General features: G+C 41.9%; 1 protein-coding gene across 1 annotated transcript in view; it reads right to left on the bottom strand.

Moving 5' to 3' along the window:
* Nucleotides 1–1,601: 1,601 nt before the first annotated feature.
* The window catches only part of LOC141016328 (solute carrier family 22 member 23-like), a 36,150-nt gene continuing 24,689 nt past the window's right edge, over nucleotides 1,602–13,062 (bottom strand). The window contains exons 5-10 of the mRNA XM_073490624.1: nucleotides 11,771–11,898; nucleotides 8,627–8,729; nucleotides 7,637–7,872; nucleotides 6,068–6,100; nucleotides 4,339–4,462; nucleotides 1,602–3,514 (exon numbers count right to left, since the gene is read on the bottom strand). Of these exons, the coding sequence (XP_073346725.1) occupies nucleotides 1,996–3,514; nucleotides 4,339–4,462; nucleotides 6,068–6,100; nucleotides 7,637–7,872; nucleotides 8,627–8,729; nucleotides 11,771–11,898 (2,143 nt within the window). The 3' untranslated portion in view covers nucleotides 1,602–1,995. The remainder of the gene's footprint in view (nucleotides 3,515–4,338; nucleotides 4,463–6,067; nucleotides 6,101–7,636; nucleotides 7,873–8,626; nucleotides 8,730–11,770; nucleotides 11,899–13,062) is intronic.

The raw sequence follows: 13,062 nt of genomic DNA, 5'->3' as shown, positions 1-13,062 counted from the left end.
TGGCTCTTAAGTTTTACAGTAACGTGTAGTTATTATTATTTAGCATTATTATTATTATTATTATTGTAAACAGTGGTCTATCAGTAATCATATGTCTTTACAACCTCTGATGCATGAAGTATGTAACTACAACTGTCGAGTTACACACAGTATTGAGTCAAGTACAACGCTGTCCACAGATGGACACAGGCTTTGGAAGAGAAAGTGCCTCCTTAAGCAAGAGTCCGTCAAATTCAAGAATATGAATAGGTTAATCTATCTATAATTAAAAAAGGTGCAATATGTAAGAATCATACGCAGAACAAATAGGGGGCGGCATATCACCCGGGCACCCGCTTGCTGCTCCTAACTGTAGCTGCCGTTAGCTCAGTTAGCGGTGCAGCTACCGGTTTGGACTGGGAGCTCGGGGACCGGGGGAGGGTTCAAGTTTACACCACTAGCACAAGAGCTTTGGACCAGGACGGGCCAGGGCTAGCTGGTTAGCATGCTAACCTTAGTGGATATCTCTGCAACACCATACACAGACATCGTAACTTCAAAACCGCCGCCTTTGATGACGTTTTCAGCTAAAATTCTTACATACTGCCCCTTTAAAAGATTTCACCTGCATTTAAATGTCAATTCGACAACTATATGAACTATTGCATTTTTTGTAAGGTAAACTTGTGAATGTATGAACACACCGACATACATAATCCATGATTCGGAAAAACACACTGAAGGTTAGCGATGCTGTCGAAACATTTTGTCATCCATTGGTTTTCATTTCAAAAATAGCTTTTTGTGTCTTTTCAAGGTTTGCTTTAAGGTTTGTTTTACTGACACGTTCACGATTATTTTCATGCTTTTGTCCCAACTGCAAAGGAATAAAGGTGCCACCACACAGAGGTGCCACAAATACTGTAAGAATGAAGTATAGGTTTGTACAATAAGGGCACGCCATGGGAGATTATTCAAAATAATACTTAGAATTTTTTTTTTTTTTAGAAAAAAGACTGAATCAAGCTCAACAACTAATTAGGCATTTACTTACAATATCACATTTACAAATAAAAGCATTTGCATACCATATATTTCATTGACCGAAACGATTGGAAAAATAAAAGTTTTTTCAGACCGACAAAATATGGGTCATTCTTTTCTCAAATGTCGCTGTTCACACGATGAACCATGTGTTGATGAAAGCAATTCTCATTTTTCAATTCAAATTTATCAACATTTCAGTCTTCTATTCATTCGATAAATGATTTTAGTTCTTTTGTATTTCTGAACTTTGTATGTGGATTAAAGTGAACCACACTTCAGTCTATGGCAGGGGGACTGCACTAAACAGTATTTCCCCAAACAGGCAAATACTGCATTTATACTAATTTTTTTTGGCACTATGTCTACATTTAATTTTGGTCAGAGTTGTTTTTTGGCGTTTGTATTTAGAAAAACCCCAATTTGGATTGTTTACCTCTGTAACGGCAAAAAATACTTGTAACATTCAGATTTTTTGTTGTCCATACAGGTAAGGCGATATTTTTATACAAATATGTTAGACGGACACTTGATTTGAGCAAAAGTACCAGTGATTCGATTTTTTTTTTTTTTTGTTTGTTTTTAGCATCATTGCATTTTTCACCAGTCCTCTCAGTGATTGTGGGTATAGTTGTAAGTCTCTTCGACAGACAGTGATTTCCCATTCATTTACATCAAAGTAGTTTATAGGCTGGTGATTTCCAGTGACATTCAAAAAGAGCAGAAGATACTGTCACATTGTCACAAACCAGCCTCTGGCACTCTCTCACTTGCGTGGTCTCGTTTATTGGCTAAATTTCGGGAAGGGGGGGACATCAAGAAACGTACAGCAGCTCCCTAAGAAGACGTGTCTGCTCAACTCCAACTCCTGAAGTCTGAGCAGGACAGTTCGCGCCCCCCCCCCCCTTCTCGGTCATTCGTGTGGCGTGGGGGCTGCTTCCTCTGCAGCCGTAAAGCTTCTTTTTTCCTGCATCATGATGACGCCACGCCGTTGACAGTGTTGTTTTCTGTGCTGGCGCTATCCCTGATGGAGAGGACACCAGAGTCTATGGGGGAGGAGACGGTGCAGTCAATTAAAGAGGGTGGAGTTGCTTCTGTAGAGCCTGAATCTGTGATGGACTCTATGGCGAGGGGAGCAGCTGAATCCTGCGCGGGCTCGACAATGTCTGTGAGTGTGGTCGATTCTGGAGTGGAGGTGTGCACAATGTCCGTGACGGGGAGGATGGTAGGAATCGGCGCAGCGGTGTTGACAGTATCTACAATGGGGGGAGTGGAAGAGTCCGCTGAGGGCATGGGGTCAATGGGTGGAGGGGGAGTGGGTGAAGGGGAAACCGAGATGGGACTAGGGGGAGTAGGGGAAGGAGGAGATATATCATTAACACAGGGAGAGGTAGAGTCTAACTGTGGTGGTTGGGAGTCTATGACAGGAGGTACGGGGGAGTCTCTAGATATAGATTCGTCTACTATTTCTAACTGGATGGGAATGTCAGAGTGTGGGCTAATGGAGGGGGGAGGGTCAGTGGTGATGTTGCAGTCTGTCATGGGAACGGGAGAGGGAGTCGGGGATGGAGGGAGACTGTCGTGCATAGATGGAGTAGGGGAGTCTGCTAACGTGGCGTGGGCATCCTCGGGCAAAGGCACATCGAATTTCGGGGTGATAATCTCGATGTCGTTGTCCAGCAGGTCGGGGGATTCTAATGTGTAGCTTGGCGGGGGTTCGATGATGGGTGTGGTGCAGATCAATAAGGAGGCAGGCACAGTTCCACAGGGAGCGGAGGAGTCTACTAGAGGGGCAGGGGCAACAGCTGACTCCTTTGTCGGGGAAGGACCAATGTCGTTCATTTCAGGAATGGCAGAATCCGTCAGTGGATCAACAGGATTTAAGACTGTTGCTGGAGGTTCTTCGGCATCGGCTAAAAGTGGGTCTGTGACGCATGGTTTGTGTAAAGGAGTGGAAGACAGCAGGTGCTCCTTACTGGCATGTATGGCTCCGTCTTTACCCAGGGCGGTCGTGGGTAAAGATGGCACTGAGTGACCGTTGGGGTCTTTAGGTTGCGTCTTGCAGGGGTGCACCTCCATGAACGCTGGAGCGGACACATCCGCGACCGACGGAGCGGTCAAGTCGACAGCTGAAGAGGCGGTGGAGTCCATGGTGGACACTACAGTGGTGGCAGCCTCGTGGAGGGGTGTGTCATGCACCCTGGTGTAGTCCCTGCTGCTCTCCGACTGAGCCAGCAAGAGGCGCTGTTCTCCAGGTTTCCTTGGGGGAAGGAGGGGTTGGCGAGTGTAGCTCTCGCCGTCAGCCAGGGTCTCAGGGAGGGGCTGGTAGCGTGTCTCCGGGAGCAGGAGAATGCAGATGATGCAGATGAGTGTGCAGCAGGCAAAGATGATGTGGTGAAGGAAGTAGCCCTTCTGATTGTGGAGCTCCATGATGGGGGCCGTCAGCATGCCGAATCCGGCGCTGGCTAGGACCAGGCCCAGACCACCACCCCTACAATGAGATGGAACATGTTATTACAGGGGAGGATTCAGGATTTATGATCACACATATCTAAAAACCTCATAAACCTCCTGAGAACTAAAGGGGAGGATGGTTCACTAACATTACAGTAAATCATGAATTACATGTTGTCCTAACAAACTGTCACCTAAATCATTTCCAGAAAGAGAAGCCCTTATTTCTGCTGTATGCTTCTGTTGATTCTCTGCCATTTTATCAAACAGCAGCAGAGTGTGCTGCAGTACCACCAAACGCCCCCCTTTACATGCAGGGCCATTCCTTTCCCGTAGTTGACTGAGTTTACCACCAGAGGTCGCCCTTGGAGCGCTGTCAGCAGAGCAACAACACCCTTTACATAACCCCCAGATAATGAACATCCAGTGCTGTGTCATATATTCTCAGCGGACATTGCTAATTTGTACAAGATGTGGATTACATTTGACACTGAACTGTGAGAGTCATGAGGAGTGTCGTTTCCAGGAGTTCAATAATTTCATACCCTCGTTTAACAGGAGGTGGAGCAGCTAATCCATCTGCAGGAACATGTGATGCAATGGAAACCAACCTCTGTGTAAACTGAATTATAAGCTTATCAGGACAATAAAACAAGCGTTGAAAGAGCACTTTCAATTTCTGCAATGCTTCTGCCTTAAAACATTTACTCAGTGCTTGTGAACTGATGACATGCTGTATATAACTTTACTGAACATGGAAACATTATTATGACAAAGAATGTGCTACACATTAACACAGCTGTTTTACTCTCCTGTAAAAAGCACATTTTCGGTACAGTCCCTGTGTTCCAGTGGGCTTACCTGATCACAGTGGGTGTGATCTCAGCACAGAAGAAGATGCTCAAGTTGCTCACTGCGTGGGAGGAAAACATGCCGATGATGGAGAAGGCGATGGAGAAGTTCTTATTCAGCGTACCTGAGCTATCTGCAGACGAAGCAGGAGAAACACACATGTGGCCATTACACTTAATCTATAAGGACAAGAGCGCTGTCCATGCACATAAAGGGCAAGGGAGGGTTGAATTTCTCTGCTTTTTAGGGAAAGAGTATTTCCCAAAAGCACAGCATGCACTATTTTGAATAATAAAAATACATTATTGTGTTTTTAAAATGTTTTTAAACGATATGAAGAGAAGAGAAAGGAATGCTGGGAATTCTAATGGTGAGAATAGAGGATATACAGAAGCAGAAAGAGGCCATAATCATTTGCACTGTATACCTAACCACTGCTGAATAATTCATGTTCAATTTTAAACACCACAGTTACACTTACAATACATCATTCAAATGTTTTTTAATAACTGCAGTCTAAATGCATGTGTCATATTTTATAGTTGTGGTTACAGGGTTTTCAAGTGGTGCAATTTCAGAAATTCAGGAAGTCACCGTGATTTCCAGTGACTCAACTGAACTTCTGTCGTTGATCATGTGACTGACACAAAGTAATCTGACAGGATAGAGGTCTGTGATTGATTCCCTCAGGCTCAGTTCATTATTCTCTGTTCTGTTGAAGCTTGAATTTTTAATATTGAGTTCTGGTGTCTGAATGTAATTTATAGCAACATGATTTGGTGAACTGACTTTATGTTTTCAATCAGAATTTGACCGAAATTGAAAGATTTGTTTGTTTGTTTAAACACTTACATTTATGCACCCTTAAAAAAAAACTTAAATCAAAGTATAGACACGCTTCAAAGTAGTGTTGTCCTGATACTGGAATTTCTAACTTCAATACAATACCTTGATAAATATCAATTCGATACCATGTTCGATACAATGGGGAAAAATTGGCACAACATTGGGGGCATAAAATTTCAGTTGCTTATAAATGATCATTTGTGTGTGCAAATGAATGAGGTGTTCCTGAAACTGGAACACACAGAAGAAACTTGAGTATTTCAAACTTTGCATTTGGAAAACCTAGACGTAAAGTGCCAATAAACTTCGGCCAAACAAAAGATAATGGTTTTCCAGCACTAATGTTTATGTTGATGAGTTTTTGAGGAATTGCCTTGCACAGAAATAACCCATTTAGGCCCAAGATGGTTTGATTACAGTGTTTTTTCTCTGAGTAAGACATGCTGAAGATGGCAGAAAGCGGATCAGAGGAGAGTGCTCTGTGATCAGCTCGTGCTTCCCACAGGGGGATTAGACAGGAGAGAATAAAGAGATTGATAAAGAGAGAAGAACAGTGAAGGAAGGCTGGTTGTGAGATTTCTATAACAAAGAGGCTCGCCCTCTTCAACACAAAGGGGATAAATAAGTGAAAAGCTAGCCATAATTACATCTCGGACTTCATTATGTGTCTCTACAGGGTTTGTATACGCCTAATGAAATACTGCAGGACGGCTGAATGCAGCACATGTTCTGAAACCTCATCAAGATAAAGCAGCAGGCTAAACAATTCATTTCACACTTTGAAAGAATGTGAAGCTGATAAAAATGACAGTGGGATAACATAGAAGCAGAACAGTTATTGATCAGCTTATCAACCCAAATACAAGACCTAGAAATAAAGAGATGATCCTACCTATATTCAGATGGTTGCTGTACTTCCCCAGCACTAGAGGAGAATGAAAGAGAAACAGATATGGATCAGTGAGAAGCACAACAGTTAAAGCATCACATGCACTCACATATAAATTTAATCCAGAGTCAAACATTAGAAACAAAAACACGCACACATGTTGGCAGAAGCCTGTCAACACACTTTCACCACGTAAACAACTTCAGACGGGGGCGTGAAACATGAGCATAACCTTGATGTGTTGACTCAGGTTAAACATTAAGTCACGCTCATTTGTAACTGAATACACTGACTTGTTTACTGTTTTGATCTGCAGCTCTCTTTTGGTACACATTGACTAAAACAGCAGTTTGTAATCATGTTCGCCGACTCCATTAGAAACAACTAAAGCTAACAGAGCCCTGACATAGTTCACTCACCACGCTGACTGTTAGCATTTAAAGCACATGTGTAGGAGAGGCAGGACTTTGACTGCTAATGTTCAAGCTGTCTCAAATACGAGTCAGTTTTAGTGATGAATACAAAAAAACTGTTGATTCTTTTTTCAATTCTTTTCGTTTTAACGTTGGATGAGTAAGATGACGGAAATCAAATGTTTAATATGTCAACATATATATCATATGTGTTCAAAATGACATGTTGGGGAATCAAATCAGTGTTTAATATCATGAATTGTGCTCCACTGTTATGTGTTATCAGACAGAAGTGAAAAATAATTCTGATAACTTATTCTATTACTATTTAATTATTCATTCGGCCAGAATTTTGTAAGACGCTATGCAATATGATCTCATCAAAAAATTTGGTCAAAGTATGTATTTTTTAGAGTCAAAAGACTATTTTCCAAATCCCTTCTGAAAGGTTTTTCCCCACGTGACGGGATGTAAGTTTCTGCATGATGACAAACCAACCAAACAACAACCAGATGCGGACTTTTGCACCGAAAGTCAATCAACAATAGTGATGACATGTCGCTATTAATCATCATCACCCAGTCTTAATGGGACATTAGTTGGTCATCTCCTCTGTGAAAGAGGTTTCTCTGCCTACAGCTTCATTAAAACGTTTACATTTCATGTATTCATTCATGTTTAACAGTCAATTCAAGTTGTTTCAATAATAACACTTTAAAAAAGAGTCACTTAATTTTCAAAAAGGCTAAACAATTCACTGAAACAGGGAGGTACTGTTGTTTTAAGCTTCCGCTACCTAAATATGGGTAAATAGTGCATTTCTAGGTGACTATTTTCTTCCTAAATAATCGTTTTTGGACAATAATTGAGCTTTATGTCACAAAAAATATGACATATGAGGCTTTGGATACACAGACATTACTTTGTAGTACAGGAAGCATCGGTTATTTGTTAGTTTTGTGTCTTCATTGGATTTGTTGACAACTTGAAATATACAACAGCACCAGCCTTTTCATTTAATCCTTCTTTAAAGAGAAGCCAAGAGCCCTTAAATAGTTTAAAGCCTGTTATAGAGTTTCTTCAAATCTGATATTCACATCCAATAAACATCATCCTGTCGAATGCTTAAGCCGGCACGCGTTCCTCATAAAGTACTCACAATTGAGCAGGCCCAGCTGCAGCAGCGACGCCAGAGCAGTGATGATCATAAACATGAGAAGGCCGCCACGCCGGCCCATCAGGCCCACCGCCGGGCACAGCGCCATGCAGGAGGCCACCGCGATGCCCGCCATGGTGTAATAATCTGCATAGAAGTTATGGAACATGGTCGTCTCCTGAGCCTCATTGTCCATCATGCTGCGGGCGAAGCAGTGGTGGATCCCATAGCCTGTTAGCCTGTGTAAAGAAGAGACACATGGCAAACTGGTGAGGTAGGAAAACATATAAGAGGATACAGTGGCTAGGATTGAGGACATTAGTAGTCCAAGTATGTAGAGTAGGAGAAACATAAGAAAACAAAGAGGGAGGGGATTAAACACAAAGGGAGAAGATACAGAGAGATCCAAGCAAAAGATGAAGAGGTTGGGAGGAGACGGAAAAGGAAGCGGGACCAGGTTTTTATCACATCTTCTCTCATTTCAACTGATGCACACATGTAAACACTGACTCATTGACACACAAGCACACGCCCCACAAGCATACACACACACACACAAAAAAAAAATGGCAGCAAACACTCACACCCTCTCCCCTGGTTGTCTAATGTTTCATAAGGACACAGCTCATGCAAAATTTATGCTGACTGGGAGAGTCAGGGACACCGTGCGCCGCCGAGGCAGAGCCAAAGCTGGGTCCGCCTAGCTGGAGAGGAGGAGAGATCCCAGTGGAGATGAAAAGAGAGAGCAGTACAAATATGGAAGGACAAAAGCATTGAGGGCTACTGATCAATGCTGTATAGAGCCTGCAGGTTTAATAGTGGCATCTTAGCTGCACAAAATGGCGCTTCTGACTGGCATTGCCTCGCCCCGCATAGACACACAAGCACACACAAGCATTTCCCTTTTTTTTCCTCCTCGCTCAGTTTTCAGATCCTCCCACACACTTAACTTGACACGCAAACGTTCTTAGTACTAATGAGACGAGCACTTACGAGTTGACGCAGAGCACCACGATATTTTTCCACAGGTTCCTCGTCCCGACCATTTTCACAATGCACGTCTTTTTGGGTTTCTTTTGAAGAGCTCTCTGCAGTTCTGGAAAAAAAAGCAAACAAGTTCAGATTAGAGCCTGAAAAATATATGCAAATGGTGGTCATTTTGAATATACCGAAGTGCGATACAGTGGCAGGTTTCTGCCTCAGTCGCTCTTGGACACTTTTTTTTGGTCTGTGTTTTTCCTGATGTTGTCGTATCAGCACATATAATTAATTCTAAATCACTAAACACAACTTTTATTGAGATATTGAGAAACTTTTGCCAGTTACCCCGTAAAGTTTGGTTGAAGGTCTCTGACAAAGATATCTACTGAGGCAGAATATTTAGACTCTAACATAAGATGAAAACAACCTATCAGCAATAAACTCTACTGGAAATTAGATTATATTAGAGGAGACATATTATGCTAATTTTCAGGTTCATCATTGTATTTTGGGTTACTACTAGAATAGATTTACAAGCTTATTGTATTGTATTCCCCCTCTGTCTGAAACACTTGGCTCCTGTCTCTTTAAGGCCCGCCCTCCCGAAGACCCAGTCAGCTCTGATTGGTCAGCTCACACACGCCTGACCCAGCATCACTAACAACAACAACAGAGCAGCTGTGCTAAATCAATTCTTACATGCCAAACTAGCCGCTAGGCATAAATTATGCAAATGTGACACAGTGTGATGTCAGAGTCACAGATTAAAGGCAGGGCCACTTATGAGGCGTTTCAGGAGCAGTGTACCTTTTTAACTTTCAGTGTCATTTATATGCACAAGAACGTATATTAAACATAGCATAATAGATCTCTTTTAAATTGTGATTTAAATAAAAAGCAAATAAAAATGTCACGTGTATTTAGAAACATAAAGGTTCAGCCTATAAAAAATGCATTTTATTTGCCTATCTGCCAACATATACATGGATTCCAATACATCTGTAATCAGGTTATATAAGCTTTATATACCCTTCAGGCTCTAGTTAATACATCATGTCAGATAGCTTTCAGTTCAAAGGAAAGTTCGACAGCAGTCTGGGTTCTCTCTAAAGAGTCAAACAAGGACGTCCCTGATTTATTGTGACCACAGAAAAAAAACTCCACATGTATTTTTAATGAGCACGTTTCATCCCACATGACTGGTCTCCCGCTGCTTTGTGAGACAGGTATGACAATGCTCACTGAAGAACAGGAACAGTGCCTTAGAGGACAACACCCCAGAGCTGCGAGTGATATGAGGCGTTGCACATGGCTGGATGTTTTGGTATCGGACTGCGGGTTGCCACAGAAACACACCTCTGGCTTTGCGGTACAGTATATTCATGTTGACTCAGGCATGTGACGGCATTCCACACCACCGCCTCAAGGTTATCTCGGGCTGTATCGCTCAGGCTTTTCCAGTGATTCCCTTACCGAGCTACCAACCTCTGTGTAAGACTATCCCTCCTGGGATCTACTGTATGTAAATCCATGCGCTCGCTTTCCTAAGATGACCTCATCAGGAGTTACACATGCATCTGTCATGTTTCAATGCTTGAAAAAAGCGCTCTGCTATACTGCCCTACAAAGGCAGAGAGCAAGAACTCGTGAAAAGCTTAAGTTAAAGTTTTCAAGATGGCTGGGTAAACTATAACAGATGGATAGGATTCCTTCATGTTTTGCCTTTTTGTACAAAATGACTGATGCAAGCTTTAGGAAATATGATCAAAATGTGTTTTTCCAGCTTTCCACCTACTATTTATTTACTATTTCTTTAAACAATAACCTTAAAATTCATATAATAAATTAAGTTATACATGAATATGTTTAAAGAGGTGATTCAAAATTAGCTTGACCACACTAAACTGTCAGAAAATGATCCAGATGTTACTCTGCTAAGCTAATGTTAGCTAATGTCAATTATCTTCTGCCTTATTACACAAGATAACAAACTAATTTACCAAGATGTTACTTTACCAAAATGTGTCAATTCATTTAACAGTTATGTAGCTTTAGTCATGGCTAACTGTGGCTATCTCTAGCTAGCTTTAGCAGGATTTGGCTCTCTTGCTTTCGCTAACTGTGTAGTTGACTGTGTGGTTTGACTTTTAGCTGTGTTTTGTTTTATCTGCACATTTAAAATGCTTTTGTCTTTATAATTATACATTTTATAACCTAAAGGGCAAAACAAACGTCAATAAATCAGATTTTGGTCTTGACTAAAACATATTTTTGGCTTTGTAGGACAGCAATAAGAACATTTAGTACCCAATACTTTATTTATCACCGAGCGGTTTATAGTGGGAAATATTACAGTAAGGGCCGGGGACATCCAGTTACTATAAAAACAACAGTGGGTAAATTAATGTCTATAGCAGCGTACTTTTCTTTAATGCTGCATCAGCAAACAGTCTTTGAGTTCTGCAGTCAATTTCACACCGAGTGGTTCCTCCTTTCCTCTTCCCCGCAGTGGCACTATTTTTCTAAGTGTATTGATAAATACAATGAGCAATGACAGGACAGAGATGAAGAAAATATAGCATAGTAAACGACACTGTTAAAGGGTAATTTCGGTATTTTTATGTCATATTTTGGGCTCTAAATGACTAATAGGTACGGAATGTTTTAGAGTTGGTCCAGTAGATTGCCTCAGTGCTTGTCAAAGTTTGTCCACTTGTTATTCTAAGTGTGTGACAACATTACAAAATGGACCCTTTAACCCTTTAAAACTTAGCACAAATGCAATCTACTATGACATTAAAAACCGGCACAGTTCACTCTGCTCTTTGCCTCCAGCAGGTCTGAGTCCAGACACAGTTAACCTCGGGGTCAAAGTGCCTGACCTAAGTCCATCTGCCGTCTGCACACCAACACGTCAGCTCATGTCCAACCAGCCAAGCTGTAATGAAATTAATGAACCTTCTAGGGTGTCATAATGCAATGTTCGACACCTGTTACTATGGCAACCAGACAGGAAAGTGATATAGCCTTGCCAATCTGGCTTATTTAGGGAAAAACACAGCCGGGGGATACTACAACGAAGAACGGAGAAACAAAAAAAGCTTGGAAGAGGAATCAGAGAAGATTTCTTGAAAAATGAGTAATGTGTTTTGTTACCTGTGAGGATATTATCGGCGTCAAGCTCCATGTTCACCCTGTTCTTCTTTGCTATGTGTCCCATGATCCACTTGGAGCGGCAGTACTGCTGCGTGGCCAGCAGCCAACGCAGTGACTCAGGGAAGATCCTGTCAAAAAGACGAGGGATGTCCTTGTTAACAAGACATGAAAAATGAGTGGAGATTAAATGAATCCTCATTTTAGCCGGCTGATTGAAATCTCTCATAATCGGAGTTTGTACCTTGTTTTTTGTCAACCATTGTGTCATTTCAACACATTTTGGATTAAATGTAGAAAGACGAGATTATAAAGTGTATTCTGAACTTCACTTAGACATACCAGCATACTATTTACAGGTGGAAAGGTCTCACATAGGTCTTAACAGTGGGAACAGTGGGAACAATAAACAAGCACATGGCTGCCGGCCATTGTTATCACTACTTTTATTTGTTACACTCCATTATCAGGTAGCTGTGTTGCGTTATGTGGCACACATTCCTCCGAGCGGTCGAGTTTCTACTCGCAGAAATATGTTGATTTGAGGACAAGTCAGCAAAAACAATGCCTCGTTTGCCCCTGTTGGTTGAATTTCTCAGGAGCAGATGTCTGCGTGAGTAAAAGTGCATGATTCATGATGTTGCACTGGTGTGGTTTCAAGTGTGTTTTTCCCCAAATCAGCAGACTAAGATCACCTGCAGTGTTGAACTCTTCAGCCCAATCAGCTGTATTTTTATGTCCGCAGCGTCAGCCATTTTATCAGTGATGAGTCCAAGCTGCGCCCGTAAACGCTGTCTGGCTTGATCATGAAAGTCAACATGGGTCCATGCTTTTGAAATTCCCAGAATCCTCTTGTGAAGGCTGACTCAAGCTTGATTATGCAATTGTGTATCTCAGCAGTGGGTGCTGTGTGGACAGCTCTGTTACATATGTGGAAAGAGGCTACAGTGTTGGCTAGTTTGAGTCCACTGTCCAATGTCCAGTAATATTTGTGCGAAATATCAGTTTCACAACCAGCTTCATGTCCTTGAGTTCTGTAGCCCTTTTTAGCTTTTTCATTCCTCAGGGTCACAGTCAAGTGCTCTTTAGGTTCCCGACTCCTACACATAATCATGGTGGAAACACCCATCAGTCCCCCTTCGGTTCTGCCCTCTGTGCCCTACACTGATTGAAGTGCATGATATCAGCAGTATTGATGTTGATTAGTGAGTACTTCTGACTGTTTCTGAGTGGAAACCCCCTTTGTTCTTCAGGTACACCACTAAAGAAAGCCAAGGCTTCTGGTGTGTGAGAAA

Source organism: Pagrus major, chromosome 21, assembly GCF_040436345.1.
Source record: "Pagrus major chromosome 21, Pma_NU_1.0".
Lineage (NCBI taxonomy): Eukaryota > Metazoa > Chordata > Actinopteri > Spariformes > Sparidae > Pagrus > Pagrus major.
The sequence above is the reverse complement of the archived record's forward strand: the minus strand, read 5'-3'. Positions and strand labels throughout refer to the sequence as shown.